At 37.6% G+C, this 20,665-nt stretch overlaps 1 protein-coding gene across 4 annotated transcripts in view; it reads right to left on the bottom strand.

The window, feature by feature from the left end:
• Positions 1 to 20,665, bottom strand: part of hipk2 (homeodomain interacting protein kinase 2) — a 102,911-nt gene that overhangs the window by 65,004 nt on the left and 17,242 nt on the right. For all 4 annotated transcript variants that reach the window (XM_087798099.1, XM_087798102.1, XM_087798098.1 and 1 more), the window contains exon 2: positions 18,466 to 19,600. In XM_087798099.1, coding sequence (XP_087654225.1) covers positions 18,466 to 19,600 — 1,135 coding nt within the window. The remainder of the gene's footprint in view (positions 1 to 18,465; positions 19,601 to 20,665) is intronic.

Genomic DNA, 20,665 nt, shown 5'->3' with positions numbered 1-20,665 from the left:
TCATGATTCTTATTGCAGTGGGGTAGAAAGAGTTTATTTAGGTAAAGATATTAAGCTATTAAGTGACTTTTGAAAACACATACTTCTTTTTTGAAAGTACAAATCTGGGAAACATGGACATAAGTATGAGGCGGATGATAATATCCTTTCAATTTTGAAACTTCTCTCTTATTTAATTGTCTTTGTGTCTGTTGTCCTACAAACTAATTTATTTCCTTAAACATCTGTTTAACTGTTTACAAAAGCTTTTATATAATTGCTGACATTGTTAATCACCTTTTTTAAAAACTTGGCTTTATCCTTAAAGGTCACCGATAAATATTACCATAGATCAACTTGATTTTAAGTCAACCATCTTGTGGGCCACATAAAATAACTTGGTCGGCAGGAGTTGGCCCCCGGGCCATGGTTTATCTAAGTGGAGAAGCTTTTATATACGTAACAAAAACGAGTCCATAGTAATTTATGTACAATTAAAACTCGAACCAAAAAAGAAAACAACAAAAGATGAAGTTTCCTTTTCACCTCATTAGCAGCAATGTTAAAATATTAAAATGCTTACTCATTATTATTTCTATGGAAAAAAATAATCTTCATGAAAAGTTGATGTTTCTTTCAACACAAACACAAGAGTTAATTAACTTCCCGAGTCCTTGTTCTTCACAGGAGAATCACAACAGATCATTGAAGTAACAACACCGAGGACACGAACATTGATCTCTGGTCCCCGAAGACCGGACGGTTTCTACGTTTGGTGTTCACTGAGCGTCACTTACCGGGACTTTAAGTGGCTTTGAAGAATGTCAAGACATGTATGAGGAATATTAGCGACGACTGTTCAAGTATTCGTCGGATTATCAAGTGAAGTAACTGGTTGTGTTATATTTAAACACTACTATTTATTCTTTGTTTGTCTCATGTCTATTTTTGCAATAAAGAATAAACACCTCCAGACATTAAACAAAAATATATGTATGGTATCTTTAAACCAGAAGAGCTTTTAACAAAAAATATCCACTTAACTACCAAAAGCTCTGATTATTTATTTATTATGTATCACAAACTGGGCATCAAGACCGGGCCAAGGTGCGTTTTTTTTTTTAAATTGTTTCTCTAGGAGCATGTCTTGTGTCTAAAATAAATTGAAAAAAAGAGATTTGATATGACCTGTCCGGCCCATTCTTATTTTAACATATATATTTAAATACATTGCATTCATAAATACATTAAAACACAATAAGACAACATTTATTACTTGTTTTAAGACTTGGTCATGGTGCAAATACACTAATATCCTTACTTAAAGATTTATTTTTTCTTTCCTTTTTACACAAGTATTCTTCCTTTTTCTCTAAGTTTCCTAAACACTTAAGGACATTTTTTTGGTCTCTTTCTTCTATTGGCATTTACAGAAATCACTGTATATAGAAATCCTTTCTCAAATCCACTTCTATTGAACTATCATGATATGCATCACATTTATTTAGTAAGTTCTGGATAAACGGTTGATGTGATCACATAACTCCAGTCATTTTATTCAATATCAGGTGCACTTTCTGAGATAATTGTGGGAGTTAAAAGTACAAACATCCCTGCACACGCAGCTTCTTTTTTTTTTTTAACCACACACCAACTCATTTATGATTCAGTGCATTTAGTCATTTACTCTCTCCCTCTCTTTCACCCCTGCTTCCCACGAAGAGACAGCAAACATAACCGGCAGACAGATGGACAGGCAAACAAGCGAAATCCGTTTTTTAACAGAAGCTTCACATTGATTTCAGCTGTGTGGTGCAGAGACGCAACAACAACAAGATAAAAAAACGTGTGTGTCTAAAAAGTCAGTTAGACTACTTTGACTTCAGCGCAGCTGAGCTTACAAGCGAGAAGCGCACACATCGGTAAGCAGTTGACCTCTTTTTTTTTTCCCACCTGTTCTCTGTACGGAACAGAAAAAGACAACATCCTAAACATGTCTGAGTGGCTCACAGTAAAGCTCGCACGTTTGATTAGATAATCTGAGGCATTAATCTGAACAAGAATGCCTCGATGAGTCTGGAATATCAATGGTGTTCTGAAGAAGAAAGCAGAGCAACACATAATTCATATATAAAGCTTTTAAAAAGCAGCCATAAAGACATTTGTGAGGTGATGCTAATTAAAGAACCCTCATCCATGTGTCTGAAATGAAGCCTTGTTGTCTCCATGGAGACTCCGGGAACAACAGGGTTTCTTTGGGACTTGGGGCCACTGGGGATTTGTTATTATGTGTGCCATGTCAAGAACCTGGCACAAAAAGTTGGGGTAAAGACTCCTTCAAACTTTCTGCCGCAATAACAACAGCTTTTAACATCTGTTTAAAATGTTTGAATACAAAAAGAAAATAGGTTTAATAAGATACTGATTTAGCTAGTGCTTGATAAAACCTGTAAAACTGAATTAAACACTTTTAATTCAAGCACATTATCTGACCTTTGAAAATGAAGATCAAGATTAATAGTTTTGTGTGACAAATTTAAAATATTTATATCTACTAATTCAATGTCTCCACTACAAAGCCATTCCATTAGGCCTGAACAAGCCATAACTAGTTGATGGTATTTTTATTGCATTTACAGGTGAATACCAGTCATTAGTCAGTAACCATAACACGTTAAGTGATAATAACTTCCATTTTCATGAATATTTTACTAAATGGTTTCCAACGATCTTCTAAAAATGAAGATCACATTAAACCAGTATTTAACAGTTTGTTTTGCCACTGCTACCAACACAAGAAAGTCCAAATGTTCCCATTGTTTTTACTTTCAAACAATATACTGTATATATTTTTTACGGTTTACAGTTGAATAAAGTGTGTATGAAATAAAATAATCATTTTTTTATTTACAATAAACTTGCAAATTTTTGCATTGCAATTCAAATTACAGATGCTAGATGGCGGCAGTCACTACATCCTACGCAACAAAATGAACAATATTATCCCGCGAGATCCAAGCAATGACTGAGGATGAGAGGATACATTTTACTTCAGCGGCTTTTGAAGCTGATGTTTGGACATATTTTGGTTTCAAAACGAATGAAAGCAGCTACGACCTTCATGGTCTGTAAATTATGCATTATTATACTATAAATATATATTTTTGTTCCTACATTATCGCAAAAATATCATATTGTTACGCCCTTAATGTGGTTGTCACAACATGATAATGAAGCTAGTAATCCATGCGTTTGTGTCTTCTTGTCTGGACTATTGCAACAGTTTGTTTTCATGTCTTAACAAGAAGGAACTGACTCGCCTGCAGTTGATACAAAACTCTGCAGCGAGAATTCTGACCCGCTCTAGTAGAAGAACTCACATTTCTCCGATCCTTACATTTTTTTCTGGAACTCCTGTGTTTGTCTCGGCGTTGTCTTGATTTTTTAAGTATATATTTTATTGAGTATTGTTTAGATTGTTTAAGCGCTTTGTGACCCTGGTCTGGGAAAGCGCTCTATAAATATAAATGACTTATTTACTTACTTACATATCATATCACCAGATTTTTGCGAATACAGACCCCTTCACACCAACAGTAATGCTTAGTATATTTATTCACCTAAATACCAAGATAATACACAAAAGTAAACAAAGATTTTTTGTGTTGAACGTTCCATTTTGTTTCCCCCCAAATGAACAAACAGCGATTTGACTTGTCAGCCACATTAAAATGTTTCTTTCTTCCCTGCAAGGGAAAACAAACCACAGAGCTCACAGCAGGTAGAAGGCGGAGGTGAAAGCTAACGTAGGTCCCTTTATGTCCAGAAAGAGAGTCAGTTGGTCCACAGCGGAACAAAGACAGAGCGAGACCATGAAAAAAAAGAAAAGAGAATGATATGGAGACGGTGAGAGATTAAGGGTAGAATGGAACGAATGAGTTAGGAGGGTGAAGGGGGGGGTGGAGGGCGGTTTACTCTGGTCCACCTGGGTAAACAAAAGCTGTGGCGAGATGAGAGTTTGGCTCAAGGGCCCTATGTGTCCCTAAAGTGCACAGCTGTCAGCAGTGAAGGGCAGGCCCATCAAAAAAGGGCCTGTGCCAACTTCAGGTGTTGCACCTTGACAGGCGTTGGAGGGTTTTTCTTTTTAAACAAAAGCCTTGGTTACTATAGTGACAACCAAACTGGAAACACTCATGTGCAACCGTGCACGTAAACGCTAAAAAAAAAACTATTGTGAAAAAAACCCTAAAACAATCGACACATCTGTTCAGACCTTCTCAAGGACGTGTTCCGTCACAGTTGTTTCAAAATGTTTTACTCAAATAGGAATGTGTTGATGTTTGAGTGTGTGAACACGGTAAAATGCTAGCAAGTCGCTAATGTTTGAATTATGAAAGCCACAAAAAAAAAAAAGCCGGGACAGTCACATGTGTGTGCGTGTGGGAGAAAATACCATCATACAAAAGAAGCAATGTGGAGAAAGAAAAGCATGTAAATCTCAACATAGACCACAGAGCAGTCTTTGTTCGACACAAGCCATCTGTTTGATGATATTAAAGATTCTGTCAGCAATGAAAGAGTCCGCCGCTCTGAAGTCCCAGTGTGTTGTGTTTAGAGGGGGTGTCAGGGGTTGCAACGGTGATAACACACACTGGAGCTGCTGTTCCAGACACACCTGGAGCTGCAGCACCAGCGCAAATGCTTTTCAAACCCATTCAGACGTCGGTTGATGTTTGGGATTAATGACCTGGTTTGATGATGTGGACATCCAGCCGAGCGCTCCGTGTGGAGTGAAGCCTTAATTAGAGGGAAACTAAACTGTATCGTAATGGTCGAACAACTTTGATATAAATTAAAACATCATTATTTTATGTGAAGAACGTGTATAAGTGTCAGCATCTGAAATGCTGCTGTAATTGTGTATAGATTTAAGGGTATGTTTTTTTGAATACTATGGGTATTGTCTAGGGAAGGGTACCGAAACACCGACATAAAATACATACTTACCTCAAAGATTAAGTCCAACAGTCCGTTTTTATTTATATTTTTAATTATGAATAAAATTGTAATGCAGAACTTCTTTCCTATCCTTTTTTTTTTTTTAAATGGAGGAATTGTTCAATTATTTTTTTTCAAGGACCAACCTTCAGAGAAAATATGTTAAAAAGATAAAAAGTACCTTTCATTTTGGTCCCATTAAGAGTTTGTGTTTTATCAATTTTCAAAAGTTTATAGGCTTAATCTTCAAGTATACATGACCGACACAAACATCTTGACATTTCAAGCAAAGAAAATCGAGTCTTTTTTAAAAACCTTTCAGACAGAAGTAATCAATAGAACATAAATAAACGTCATTCTTCTTTCTGTGCAGCCTGGTAAAGGCATCCCGTAAACAAAATAAACATCTATAAACCAGCCAGTATTGTCCGTGCAAGTATTTGAAACAGAACAGTAAATCTTCTCTAAGACTAGTCCAGTCTAGTCTAGTCACTTCCACATTTCTCTAAACTAAACACTAATAATAACATAACTTATGACTATTTTGTGCCTGTGTCCAGATGTGGTAAAGACCAGCTAGTTAATCAGTCCAATAGCCTTCAGGTGTTTTTAAAAGCTATTGGACCTCAACAATAGAAATGGAGGAGGTCTATGTCACCAGAAACCAGCACTAGTGCCATCTGATCTTACACTATTTTAGACAAACACTAATCAACTTTGACTTGAACTTTTCATCAGTTTGTAAAGGGTTTTAATGTTATTATTGAAAAGCTTAATTTTGTTTTTTTTCAGATTTCAGTTATATATACCCCTACACGTTCTTCCTTTTCCTTAATTTCATTTTTTTCTTTTTGCCTTCACCTCTTTTATGTGTCAATCGCTGAAATCCTCCTTTTTGAAAACACAAAGCTTCTTGAAAACAAGTCCTGATCAAGAGAACTCCGAGATTGAATTCAAGACAGAGCTCGACACACAGTTCCATTAAGTTATATACAAAGATAAAGCTTAGATACAATATTAAGAACCTGACCTTTTATTCCAGCACTATTTACGCCATCAAAATACAGTTTAATTATATACAAAGTCAATTTTCACTGGGGCCCCCTCTTAATCCGACAGGGATTCATTTGCAAAGACAAGAAGCTTACATAGCAAATGTGATTAAAACCAGTGTTGAACTGAGAGCTTATCATGTGAACCACAGGCTGCCATTATTAGGATCTCCTGAACTCTACCAAATGATAATGTCTGCATGATGGATGTTGCGTGTGTTCTTATTACAGCTGCGCTGCTTTTCTTTTTTTTGTTTTATTATTCGTAAAGTCTCGCCGGGGCATGTTTTTTCCTGGCGACTTGGACCTGATATATGGTGGTTTCATGCTCTTTGCTGCCTCCCAGCTTGCACCCCGAATAGCCGGCCGGAGTAAACAGACAATCGAGCACATAAAACATTTGGATTCCTCTGCAGCTCACCCAGAGAAAGTCTATTAATTTCTCTTTCTTGTAACAATGAGTGGGATTTTTGCAGAAAACAAGAGACATTTTCCCTCCTGTGGCAGCTTGACTGCAGCGCTGATGACTACACACTGGCACACACAGTTTTGGCCACAAGTTGACTAAAAGATTGGACACAGCTCCAACCCTTTAAATATTTAACCAGGATCCAAAACCAGAGTAATTATTTTTCCAAACAAATTACGCCTCAAGCAGAAACTGCTGCAATCTGATACACCACAGCGATACATTCGCTGTCACAAAACGCTATTAGTCATTTTAAATTATTTATTGCGCTCGCGAGATAGGATTTGCTTGAGACCTGTTTTATGACTGCTTCTTTGATCTTGAAAGGCTTTTTGTATTCAGGAAAAAGCAATTCTCGTGAAAAGATCCTCCACCGGCCCTGGAGACGCAACATTTCAAGACCAAACAAAGACCAACGGTCAATATAAATATGGATCTGATGACAGTTGTTAAGCATCTGGGCCAAGATTGAACATAATGACAAACAGAAACCTAAAAAAAAAGTCAGTAATGAATGCCTTTTCTTAAATTTACATATTGAACTCTTTATGGCGGTTGAGATGATTGAAGGTTTGCATTTAAGTTAAGACCAAATATTTGAGCCCAGGAACATTGAAAGGTTATGAACTTTTGAACACACAATAATTATGTCATCTGTGAAGCATCATTCATGAATAAGAGTCCATGTCTTTATTTAAGACTGATTCTATTTAATAATATAATTATTGTTATTATTATCAATATTCATTAGAATTTAGAATATTGTACATTTTCCAAATTAAAAATACTTTTGTTTAGTATTAAGGATGCTATAAAAACTTGTAGATTTCCATTAAAAGAGGTATTGTTATTAATTCTGAATTCCATCCTTCATGGTATTTGCACCTATTAAGGGGTTTATAGTGATCATGGTTTTAGAGATTTTAGAATATAACATGAACAAGGTGCGAGTTAGTAATTTTTAGAGGTTAATAATTGGCTAATTTTCGGTTAATACACATAATTATTAAGGAGCTTATTAATAGATAATATGTGTCCCACCTTCTAAGGCGTTCCCATATATATATAAAATAATAAATCCAATATATATTTGTTTTAATTGATAATTTCTTTAATAATGTTTGCTCTTTCATAAATTTACTTTAAAAAATAACACCTTAAAACGAATACATTTTAAAAATACAAACTTAGGTTTTAGATGATTTACTTTTAACTAAAACCACAGTTTCATTCGCGAAAATACATCTGCACGGGTATTTTTGACTCAACCTAATGTGCAAAATCTGGCATTAATAACCGGGATTGAAAGTCACAAACCCGTGCAGCTTTATGACGTTATAAACAGCGCCGAAAATAGCTTGTGTGGTGAGAAGAGAGCCTGATTTAATTCTCTCATCTGAAGTTTAAAAAAGCCTTTTACTCAAAAGTAAGTGTGTTTGTGATGAGAAAACATCTGTCAAACGCTTAGTTGTTCAAATCGTATTTATAGAATCATTTTCGTTATTATCGTGACTCACTGGTAACACAGTCATTCCATTACCGAACTTAAAATCCAGATTTGTGAATAAAAACAAATTGACCACGTCTGAATAATCCTGGTGATTCACCAACAACGAATAGAAAATAAAACATATTCTTATGTACAAAAAAGGTGTTATTGAATAAACACAGCATTCAATTCTATCTGAATTTCCTATCACAGTCCAGTGAATACAATTGTATAAAAGACATTAATTTTAACAAGGGACTATGTTGTTTTTCACTCCTATTTCTCTCACTATTGGGAGGATAGTCTGTCCAAGGGCACAGATAAACAAAAAACCACTTCTTGAATCACTCTCAGTTATCAATGTATCTCTGCTTGTTTTTTTTGGACTGTGGGAGGAAACTTGAGCTCCCAGAAGAAAACAAAGCAGGCACATACAAACCACTCTACCAACATGTGGAGTTGTGATACCATACATGTAATGAAGCTTCCTTTGTTTGAAAAACTTCATCATGGACATGTGACATTGTTTTTATCTTTGGAAGAATTCAACTGACTCTTTTGTGGATGTAAATAAACCCGTCAATCTAGATTCAAAACCTTTTCCCCTCGATTAGGTTTTATAGATCAGATAAACTGCAAGAGATGTGAACATTTTGAATCTAAGTGAAGTGAAATCTTTTCAACTCGACTGGCTGAGCTTTACCCACTTAGCTCAACTGTTTACTTCGTTTATGCACATTACCCTAGTTCCGAAAAACAAACGTCTTTTTTATATCCAGTATAAACTCAACAGGAGCCTGCATGGATCTCTGCACACCAGACATTCTCTGTCTCTTTCTCTCTCCAACGCTCACACAGAGTCAAACAAAAACCCAGCCGGGGCTCAACATTCCCTCAAATTGTCTCCCGAGCTAGACAGTTTCAATTAGTCTCCTGTTCGCTCTTTTTTTGCAGTGTGGTTATTTATCTAACAGCATAATCTTCACCGACTCCGCAAATCCTCTAGATGAGGATATTATCGTTCTAGATATGGAGTCGGCAGTCTGGAAGATTCTATAACAAACTCAATCACATAAAGGTCCAAATTCTTGTCTTTAACAGTATCTAATTCAAGGGGTGTTTAGTGGCAAGAATCTGGCAATATGATATATATCACGATACAGTGACAACAATATGATATTTGTGATACTGTAGTAACAAGGATATATTTGTAGTATTGTGGAGTACTTGACTCTGGTGTTGCAGAATTTTCCGACCACATGACTTTTGACGAAGTTTTATCTGCTTTCATTTGAAACACAAATATGTCCAAACATTTAGCTTTAAAAGCTGCTGGAGTCGACTGTATCTTCTGGTCCTCAGTCATTGCCGGGATCAACCTGGAATAAATTGTGCTTTTATCTGCAGAAGACATAATGACTGCTGCCATCTAGAGGTAGGAGGTTTAATTGCAACTAAAAAATGAACAAACAGCATAAACATTAGCATGTTAATTTTAAAATTAAGTACGTTTATTTAAAAAAACACTTCATTGAACTGTAAACTATGAAAGAAATATGGTTTAAATATGGTTAAAATATGGTTCTAATTATTTATTTGTTGGGAAAAAACAATACAGTGCTGTCAAACATCAATACAATATCGCAGAAAAAAAATTGCGATATATCTCTGCATCAATACTTTCTAACACCACTATCTAATAACCATCAACATAAATTCCTTTAACCACAGCTTACCGTTATTGAAAGTCTCTTTACAATTACAATCATCTCTTCTCTGCTTGGTGTCGCTAAATCACTCACTTCTTTACTGGTCAGAATATAAACATGAACAATAATCTACTTTGATTTTGAAACAACCATCTGGCGGACCACATCAAATTACTTTGCAAATCAGATTTGATTTGAAGTGTTCTAGAGACAAATACATCCTCCCTCGATCTGTCTTCATCAGGCAACAAACAAACGTGAAGAGAGGATGGATATGAACAGAAAACTCCAGAAAAGATTGCCCAAAAAATTGGAATTAACAGTCACTCAAATGCAAAACAAGGAAGTGGAATATTGTGATTCATAAAATATGAACCCTATAAAGCTGAATATTAAATCCTCTTGAACGCCTACATAAATAGGTAAAATAATGATTACATAACAGGGTGGAAAGTGATGCCTCAAGACAGGATTAGTTGCTCACTACAGTCGTGGAAATGCTTTAGTTTCGATGAATGGAATGATCGTTTTAGGGATTAAGGTTTGGAAAGATGATGGAAAAAGTCCGCTGATTACAGGAAAATCGCTGATGTATTAATGCTTGTTGTAAACTTTCTTTTGTTGACCAGTGGGTTCATGTCAAAGTCAAACGTGCGACTGACAGTTGTTATACATTAGTGAGTCGCTGATATATTTCTCGACTAAACAGTAAAGAAGGGGAAAAAAAGGGACTGTCAGTAAACTTTGAAAACTGGCTAAAACGAAGGTCTCTTCTTTTTTTTCTCTGGCTCGCTGCATATTTTCCGTCTCGGTGTTGGCTTTTAAATATTCATGCTCGTGAATGGAGGGGATGAGTGGAGGGAAGGTGGGAAAGAAAGGAAGGAGCCAAGGCACGATGGGTTTGGTCGAGGAAGGAGGGGGTGACCCCCTTTATAGCTCCCCCTACGGAGGGCATATTGGAAGAGTGGAGAGGTAAGGAGGGGGGGTCAGCAGGAGGCCTTATGGTTTATTTAAACCGGAGGGCAACAGTGCCAGTCAGGCCTGCAAACTCACCCAGGCTTGAAGAGGGAGACAAATCTGTGGCAGGAAGGAAAATTAATATATTACAACCGCGGAGGGAAATTTTAGCTTCTAGTTAATAATTCTCCGTCTGAAGCGATTTTCTTTTTAGTGCAGGTGCAGGTACATAACAACACCTGTGAGTTCAAACACGTTCCTGCTCGGCTAAATGAATCTCAGGATGGAAAGTTAACGAATAAAACTAATTGAAATACAAAGTTAGCTTAATTGAAATGTGGGGAAAGCAGTGGTAACGGAAAAAAAATTACACATTTGCTAATATCAAGTTAACTTTGTTTGTATATTATCTTCATTAAAGCAACATAAACTCAACAACTATCTCATGCATACAGGTGACAAAACTTGCCCAGAAACTATACAGAGATTTTCTCTAGAAAATATAAGCTAAATTTGAGAAAAGTATGTTCCCATGATTTCTGTCTATATCAGGGGTCTCTCCGAAATTTAAAAAAAAAACTACTTTGAGGTCACTGAGTATTCAGAAAGAGGCTCGCCAGCCTGCTTGATACAAACTTCCACGATAGAAAAATAACACAGACAACTCAATTGTATACGTTTAATTATGTTTACCAGTACCAAACATTTTAAACTGTAAACTGTAGGACCACACCTGCTGTACTTCCAGTGCAAATTATCCATTCTCATATTTGTGCAATTAAGATATAAAATGTTTTATGGTAGAACTAAAATGTGATCATTAATATTTTTAGAACAAGCATCACGAGCCCATCTGTGGTCAGGCATGCACTGAGTTGGTGGCCCCAGGTCTATACAAAACTTGGTTTCAAAATAAAAAGACACTGGCTTAGTGGTTATCAGAGATCTTCCACTTGAAGTAACTCTCGCCCAAGAAAGATGGCACAGAAAGAGATGTATTGATAATTACTAGGGGGTGTGTATTGGCAAAAATCTGGCGATACAACACGTTGTATGATACATGGGCACAAACTTTGATATTGTAGTAACAAGAATATATTTGTAGTATTGTCGAGTACTTGACTCTAGTGTTTAAGAATTTACAGATCACATGACTCTTGATGAAGTCTTAACTGGTTAAATTTGTTTTGAAACCAATATATAGCCAAACATCAAGTTTAAAAGCAGCTGAGGTTGACCGTATCCTCTCGTCCTCAGTTATCACTTGCGCGATTGCATTGTTCTTTTAGATAAAACTTTATTGATACCTCTGGAGGTTTCCTTTGGGAAAATTGTTTAGCTGTTTTAGCTGCGGGAGGTTTAATAACTTAATTTTATACACATTTTATTGATATGTAAAACCATAACATAACTATGATAAAACATTATTATTATTTCAAACTGAAAAATAAATAGATTCATAAAAGAAAATAGTTGAATATCAATAAGGTATCGTGAAATAAAACCCTAATTATCACTGAAAAAGATTCTAAATTTTAAAGTTACTCATGAGATATCATGATGCTATTAAGTTAACTAAAAATAATGTAAGAATCAGTCAAAAATCTGTTATGCACTAAATCTTGTTGCTGCGAAACCAGCCCTGGGCTTCTGCTGATTCAGCGTTATGGTGATATGTATACTTATTCATTTACGTCGGGCTTTTGCAAGCTGTGCCATTTTTATTTTTTCCGTTCCAATCTTAAGGCCGACAATAAACGGGTACGCTTCCCAAAAAAGTTTGGGGACCTCTGGTCACAAGCGAGTAGCAAAGAACACCAAACATGCATGGCTTGTATTCACATACTACCTTCCTTGTGATATGAATATTGGCACCAAATCTAAAGCGGTCACTGAGTGAACATGTTCCGTTGCATGTGTTTGACTCCCGGTGGTTAATTAGCTTTAGCTGCTACATGTCCGCCGCTTGCTTCCTGCTCAGTGGAGACACATGCTTGAGCTGCCCAGAGGCAAATTATAAATGAGAAACAGGTTATTAAGAGTCTGTCATGCATACTAAGGTGTTATGACTCATAAAAGGCACAGTAGAGAATACAGGGAGCAGTAATTATGATTTTAAGAGTGCCCCCCCCCCACAGCATTTCAAATATGCCACGTCCTGGTTATTTTAGGCTCTTTGTTCGACCGAGAGAGGAGGCGAAACAGATGTTGAACTTGATTTTTAAGTATTGGGAATGACATGCCAGAGCATTTACTCGTGTACTAATGAATAAGGGAATCGGGAATCTGGACAGGTGCAGATGAAGAAAGACTTTCTAAACACCTGCACATTTACCTAGCTTTTATCTCCGGGCTTCTTTATTTCACCTCTACAGTCACCGGATCCTCCCATTTAAACCAGTGATCTCCGTCTCTGGCACAGACGCACACTTCGCTCCGCAGAACAGTAACTAATAGCAACCTCGTGCACCAAGACACCCCCTTGATGTTTTGCACGGAGGCAGGCTAAATGTGCTGGAACGCCTGGCCTGTCTGTCTGGTTGTGCGGCGCTAACTGCAGATTCAGAGGGAGATAGACAGGTGGGGCAGGATCACCTTACACTCCGAGACATCTTCACCCCCCCCTCATATAGACGCATGCTTGAGCAGTTATTAAACATAAAGCACCTTCAGGTTGTTTTCGAAATTCACACAGAGCTACTGCCAACACTTGGAGAAACAGGCTATAAAAGTAGAGAGAATGTGAAGGTTCATTTTAAAGGGGTTTTTTGTGTGAAGTTTCCACCGAGCCTGAGGCGTCAAGCTTCCCACCAAGAACACACAAATATGAAGTGGATTTACATTGAAGGGAGGATGAGGTGATTATTTTCCACCTACTTTAAGGATCCTTTATTGGTTCCAAAAAATACATATAGATATGCTTTTGGGAAATATAGGTAATATTCAAACTTTGGTGCATTTAAAAATCATGTTTTTTTTTCTGACAGTAGAAATGGGTCACAACTAGGGGAAATCTCATTCACTTATATAGTAAATACATGTGAAAATACAGCAATCTTTCACTTTGAATGGACCAAAATCTGATAATGATCCGAGAGAGTCGCATTTGTACAGCTATAAACCAAATATAGATGAGAATCTTGACAGGAATCTGACTGACTCTGAAACAGAAAACAAAACAAAACTTGTTTTTTAATCATCATAAATGATCACTGCCGAATACCAAGCACACCCTCAGGATATATCTATATTTGTTTCATACAACTGACAAGTTTTAGTTTTGTTTTCTAAGTGTTTTGTACAATACTTTCTTTTTTTATGTCATTGATATGATTTACATGTTAAGGACTATTATATAAATATATAATAATGACAAATGCATGGAATTATCTGTGAAATAATACTCATTGAATTAAAAGGAAACTCTGAAGCTCGCCTCAAATATTTATCATCTCTTGTGTTTATTTACTGTTATTCATCCAAGTAAAGATACATCATTTATGAAATTAAATTGAATATATGAAATATATTAGTCGCATCAGAAATGATTAGAAAACAAGTGTCGTCTCTCACGCCATAAGAAAATACAGAATATAACAACAATACAAATCTCCTCTAAAATCACAAATAAAAACACAGTTATGAGTAAAACGTTAACTTGAACCTTTAATTTTACTGTGTTTTTTTTTTTTTTACTGATTATCAAATCGTATATTTAAATGCATAATCAAAGTTGTATTTATCACTTTACCCACTTTTTTAACTTCTGAAAAAGAGGAATGTTTGAAAATAAATGTTTAATTCATTAAGTAAGCTTTTCAATAAAAAAAAGTTTCAGTAAAACAACCATAGAACCAACTCTGGTGAGACAAGAATTTTGCTTAAAAAGCTAAAAATGCTACAGTTCAAATATAGCTTAAACTCTAAAACAGGTTATCCTTAAGGCAGTTCTGTTCTTGGGCTTGCATAGATAACTAAGGGTGCTATCAGAGATTACAAATATTTATAGAAGTACAAAACATATTTAAAAGGTGTGAAAAAGTTTTAAAATTTAATTTTTTTCGTATATTTAAATGCATAATCAAAGTTGTATTTATCACTTAACCCACTTTTTTAACTTCTGAAAAAGAGGAATATTTGAAAATAAATGTTGAATTCATTAAGTAAGCTTTTCAATAAAAAAAAATTTCAGTAAAACAACCATAGAACCAACTCTGGTGAGAAAAGAATTTTGCTTAAAAAGCTAAAAATTCTACAGTTCAAATATAGCTTAAACTCTCAAACAGGTTATCCTTAAGGCAGTTCTGTTCTTGAGCTTGCAAAGTACAGAACATATTTAAAAGGTGTGAAAAAGGTTTGAAATGTTATTATTTTACTTTACCAACCAATAGTGTATATAAAGTGTGTTCATATATATAATTGTGGTAAAAGTGATGTGACATTTTGTCTTTTTGTTCAAATTCTCATGGAAGAAAATCCAGACAGAGTTGCTGGCTCCAGACACCTGGCTGCCTGTTTTCTTAGAAAGCACTATGAAACAGTTGACAGCAAAATGTCTCGATATTCCAAAGTTACGATCTTTCAACACCACATGGCTTTTGACATCATCATCTTGACGACCGAAATTTAGACGGGAAAAAAAACGATGTGCACAAGAGACTTGTAAACTTTATATATGAAGATACAGCAACAGATTGTAATAAACGTTTTTTTTTTATTTAAGATTAATTAAAACTCAAATGGTTTACCGGCTTTTTTTTTCAAGTATATATGACCAAAACAAGCTTCTTGACACGGCAAGCTGCTTTGGAAAAAACATGAAATTTTTTTCAAAATAAAATACCCTTTAGATATTGCTAATCAATACGTCTTTATATAACTGAAGATTTGAATCAAAATGCATTGTTTTTCCCCTTGCACTTTGGTGGTATTTACTAGTTTTGTTAACAACTACATGATGTTTAAGTGTACAATGCTGGCATTCTCACTTTGTGGCAACCCTGAATCTAATGAGAACACACAGCATTGTGGGTAAACAGTCATGAAGGCTGATTGGGTTCATATGACTCCCATTTTAAAAAGGCCATCTCCTGTCCTTCCTCAAGAAACCTTCCATAAACTTAAGTGGTGTTGCACTACACTCAAGTCCTGTCTTTACCAGATGAGATAAATAGGACAAACATGCCCCACTGGGATGAGACAATAATCCCTTTATCTAGCACGCCATAAGCCTGATTAGCCCGCTTGACTATTACATCATAACATTATAGGCATGCAGGAATAGGGGGGGAGGTGGAGCGGGGGGGTTACAAGTCGATGTAACAAGGACATCAACTCTAGAGGTATAGACTTATACAACACAGATACATTCAATAACACTGAAACTAGGTCCTAGAGGAACATGTTTGCATTACAACCGGGAGCAGAGTGTTACAGACAGGACTCTCTGACAGAGACGGATGAGCGCCGCCACATGAGCCTGTACTCGCCGAGTGCTGGTGCACACAAAGTTGAAACTCTAAGCACCCTGAGAAGCTGTTCTTGCAAATAGCCCATCGCTATGCTTACCTTGAATGCCGGTGTTTTATTTGCATGAGTCAACCTTGTGGAAAAATCCATAACTCATTTGTGGAGATCATGGCGCTCAGATGTCAGCAACCTCCCGACTCTGACATGGGAAATGTGAACAGCGATGCAGGCTTGTTTGGAATTCTCCAAGATTCAAGTGATACCAAACTACTGGTCGGAATAAAACAAGAGAGACTCAATCAGATACAGAATGTTGCTCTTGGCAGAATTTTGGATTCTGTAATCTAACCGAATCATTCAGAAAACACAGCGGCTGGGGAAGATACAAAGTTTTCTTTCAGCCAGGATCAGTTGGATCTGTGATGTTTTCGGGCTGATCGAGTAACGGGAAAGCTGGAAAATCACACCTGAGAGCGCTGCATTCCCAGAAAACCTTCCTCTTATTTGCTATCATCAAAGATGTTTTGATGTTTTTGTCAAAGCTTTTGAACTCACAATGAACTCTGGCTGGAGTTTGTTTGCTGCACAGATCCCATGTGACGTCAGTCCACCAGCAGCAAACGTGTCCCATGAGCTCATTCTGGATCTGAATTGTTCCTCACAAAGAAGGTGATAAACAACTCCTGAACAAACATCCATGTTGAAGTCATTTACCGTTTGATAAAGGGCTCTTTCCCAAAAAACATAAGGTCAGGTAGAGGCGGCTATTAAAGGTTTAGTAACACTTGATATATTTTCTTAATATGTTATTCCAACCATTGTCAAACTACACTAAATCCTCCACTTCAACTACGTCCAGGTCTTACGTGAGAGCCCCGTCCCTTATAGAGAAAAAGGAAAAGTAATTGAATGACATAAATCCATATTGGATTAAATTAACTAAATATATTACATTCCATTTTAAATTCAAAAGAGCCATGAAACCATGATTTTTCTCTGCTTTCCTGAGAGAAAGGGATGATCTCTGTGCTTTTCTTTTCTTGTCACTCCCACAGAAAACAAACAGTATAATTTTATAGCCCTCTTGCTGACCTCTAGCCCGGAAGAAACTCCAACCAGCTACTGCTCAGGATACTAAACTTTAATGCACTGGACTTTTGGGAAACAGAATATCTTTAAAATTGAGACATTTTCGTCCACTGAGTCATAATTTATTCTGCATATTCTAAGTAAATTGAACATATTAGACTAAATGTCATTGTTGTTTTTAAATATATATTCAAACATAGTCAAACCGTTAGGAAAAGTCTTATTCATTCCTAAACCTTAAGTACATGGTAATATATTGTAAGTTATATTTTTTTAAGCTTTACAAATAAAACCTTACTAACATGCTTTTTTTATGACTGGAAAATCAATATTTGATTTAGGGTGAAATTTTAAGAAAACACCGCAGGCTGTCAAAGAGCAGGAGAAAATAATTTGTCAAACTTTGCAAAAACCAATGCACCAAGGAAACGGTTTCCTTTTCCAGTTTTTCTCCAAGTTCAATGTACTCTGTACTTGCCCTGGAACACACAGACCCTTATTATGCCGGCCTTAATCTATGCATTAATTCAAGGGCTTCCATGCAAGATAAGGGATCCAGTTGGCTCCATACATCTGCTCTAGAAACACTACAACCGAGCGTCCAGGTCGGGTCGTCTTGCCCAGTGCTCAACGCTCCATCAACCGAACCCAAACAAACGTTTTTGCCTTGGCTGAACAAACAGTACAAGAAGTAGGGGTAGAGAAAAAGAAAGCCTTCCCAGGGACTCATCTGGTTCTAATGCAGGGCCCGCTGGTGTGGATTACAGGCAAGTATTACAGGAGAACTCAGACTGACCCCTATTTTATATCCCATGGGAAATGGGAGCCATCTAGGGCACTCAATTCAAATGGATGAACAACTTTGCAACATCAGAGAAAAAGTACACACCTATTTAGGCGTCTTTAGGAAAAACTGTTTTCTTTCTAATCATCTCCTTTTCAGGGTTGTGGGAGGGACAAAGCCTATCCCAGCTACTTAGGGCGAGAGGCAGGGGACACCCTGAACAGGTCGGCAGCCTGTCTCAGGGCACACCGAGACTCACAACTTTTTATTCGCACTCACACCTACAGACAAGTACTCAATTAACCTTTGTGTGTTTTGGGGGTTTGGGTGAGAAGCATGAGTAACCTGAGTAACCCTCACAAGCTTGGGGAGAACATACAAATTCTATAGTTAAAAGTTTCATGTTGCCCAGAGCGGGAAGCAAAACAAGCATAAGCTATTGAAAAAATCAAATCAAAGATACTTCTTACCTGTAGTATCTGGACTGTAAGTAGGTGGAACAGACCGCCTTGGACACGTGACTGGCGGAACCAAAATCAATCACTTTAACCCTGTACGGTTGACGAGAAGGATCCACAAGCATGATGTTTTCAGGCTTCAAGTCCGCATGTATTAGACCCAGGCTCTTCAGCTTCATCAACGCTGTAGCCACCTGTTGTAGTACCGGGCGAATGTATTTAAGCGGGAGTGGACTAAACTTGTTCTGCTTCAGGAAATCATACAGGTTCTGCTCCAACATCTCAAACACCAGGCACGTGTGGTTCTTGTGCTGGAAGCACTCATAGGCCCTCACAAAGTTGTAGTCGTCGGCGCTCTCTGTGCTGAGGCGCGCCAGGATGCTGACCTCAATCTGACCCTGTCGTGCATATGATGGGTGGTTTTTCAGGATCTTGATTGCCACGATCTCGTTCGTGCCCCGTTTCCAACATTTGACGACCTGTCCGAAGGTTCCTCTCCCAAGGAATTCCAGCACCTCGTACGTGTTGGTCATGGAGCAGAGCACCTCGTGCTGCACCAGCTGGTAGTCCCCCTCATTGTTGGAGTTGCTGTTCTTTGACGTTGCCGTGGATGTGGCGGTGGCCACCGTAGCCACCGTCGCTCCGCTGGCCGCCCCGTTCTGGATCATCGCCGGGCCTTGCTCCTCGACGATCTGCACGCTGCTTGTGTTGTCGAGCTCTTCGCTTTTGCGTTTAAGCCCGCATCGCTGGTAGGTGTCCAGTAGACTGACCGTGCTGCGTCGCGTCAGATTGTGAAGACCACCGCTGCCTCCTCCACCGCTGCTGTTGCTGCAGCTGCCTCCACTCCCGCCGCCCAGGAGAGACCCCACAGTCCCTGAAGTACTGCTGGCTGAGGCGACCACGATGTGGCCGGCACTGGCTGGGAAGATGAGCGCCTGCTCGTAGGGCAGGGAGGAGCCGGTGATGCTAAGGGGGCCGCTGGCGGCTGACACGTTCTTGCTGCTGTTGTGGCTGTAGACTTTGCTGTGTGTGCCGTACCCTGTCATATCCCAGTTACAACTATGCTCCACCTTCAGTTTCTTCACGCTAAAGAAGGCACTTGACTGGAGAGTGTGAGGGGAGAACACTTGCACTTGCGAGGCCATACCTGTAACAAGGGGAGGACAGGGGGGAGGAGCAAAGGAGGAGAAAAACGAGAAGTTAGGAATTTCAGAGTCTCTGAAACATGAGTGGTGCCAAGAAGCTTTAAATAAAGACAGCTTGGTTCAAAGCAGGTCATTTAAACACCAAGTGCGCATCATGACGCGCTGGCATGCTAACCCCTTGACCTAAAGTAGTTAAAGCAAAGCTGAGCGTTTTTTTCTTAGACCAACACTTAGATTATCAAATATTATTATTAAAAGAAATAGAAAAGAAGGTTGTAATAAGGATAACTATACTACAATAAAACACCATACTGGTTGCAAATGCCATACATAAAAAGTTCATTGGTCATCAATAAGTAATAATAAGACAATTATTCCCACCGTCTGAGATTAATTGTCAAAAATCTAACATGTGAAATTGGTCCTTGTATATTTTTAATGGAATTTATAAAATTCAATATTTTATGCAACTACCTTTCCAACTGCATTTACTGGTGCATAAAAATTCACTTAATGAAAGCTAGTTGAACAATCTAATTGATAAAAAGGAGGGGGAAGAATCACAGCTCTTGAAGAAAACAAAAGGAAAACTGCACGTCTGTGCTCAGAACTCCTGGGAACATGCTGTCTTGGTATAAGCAAAGGCTTCTTTAAGCAAACAACTACCCAAAATAGTCCCTTTCTTTATCTGTGTCTTGCAAACAAGATTGTTTGTACGACTGTGATGATCGCTGCAATATAAGATCGCTCTTATGGCACTTAAAGTAATGCTACGTTTTAGCCGTTTCCAGGACGCCTAAATGACTCGACTCTTAACAAAATAAGAGCTTCCACCTGGTAAAGCCCACACACAGAATCTCACCTTCAACTCCGTCAAGTGACGCTTTGATCAAAGACTGCTCAGGGCTTTGTGTGCAAGCTAACACTTTATTGCTTCCAAAAGTAAATAACCTCTTTTTTATACTCAATGAATAGAGCTTCTAAATGTTTATGTGCTTGAAAGATAATTACGGGAGCCATTCTCCTGAAAGATGTATGAATCATTTCAAGATTGCTCTGTTGCCTTC

Source organism: Callionymus lyra, chromosome 8 (genome assembly GCF_982586985.1).
Source record: "Callionymus lyra chromosome 8, fCalLyr1.hap1.1, whole genome shotgun sequence".
NCBI lineage: Eukaryota > Metazoa > Chordata > Actinopteri > Syngnathiformes > Callionymidae > Callionymus > Callionymus lyra.
This window is presented reverse-complemented; position numbering and strand designations above follow the sequence as displayed.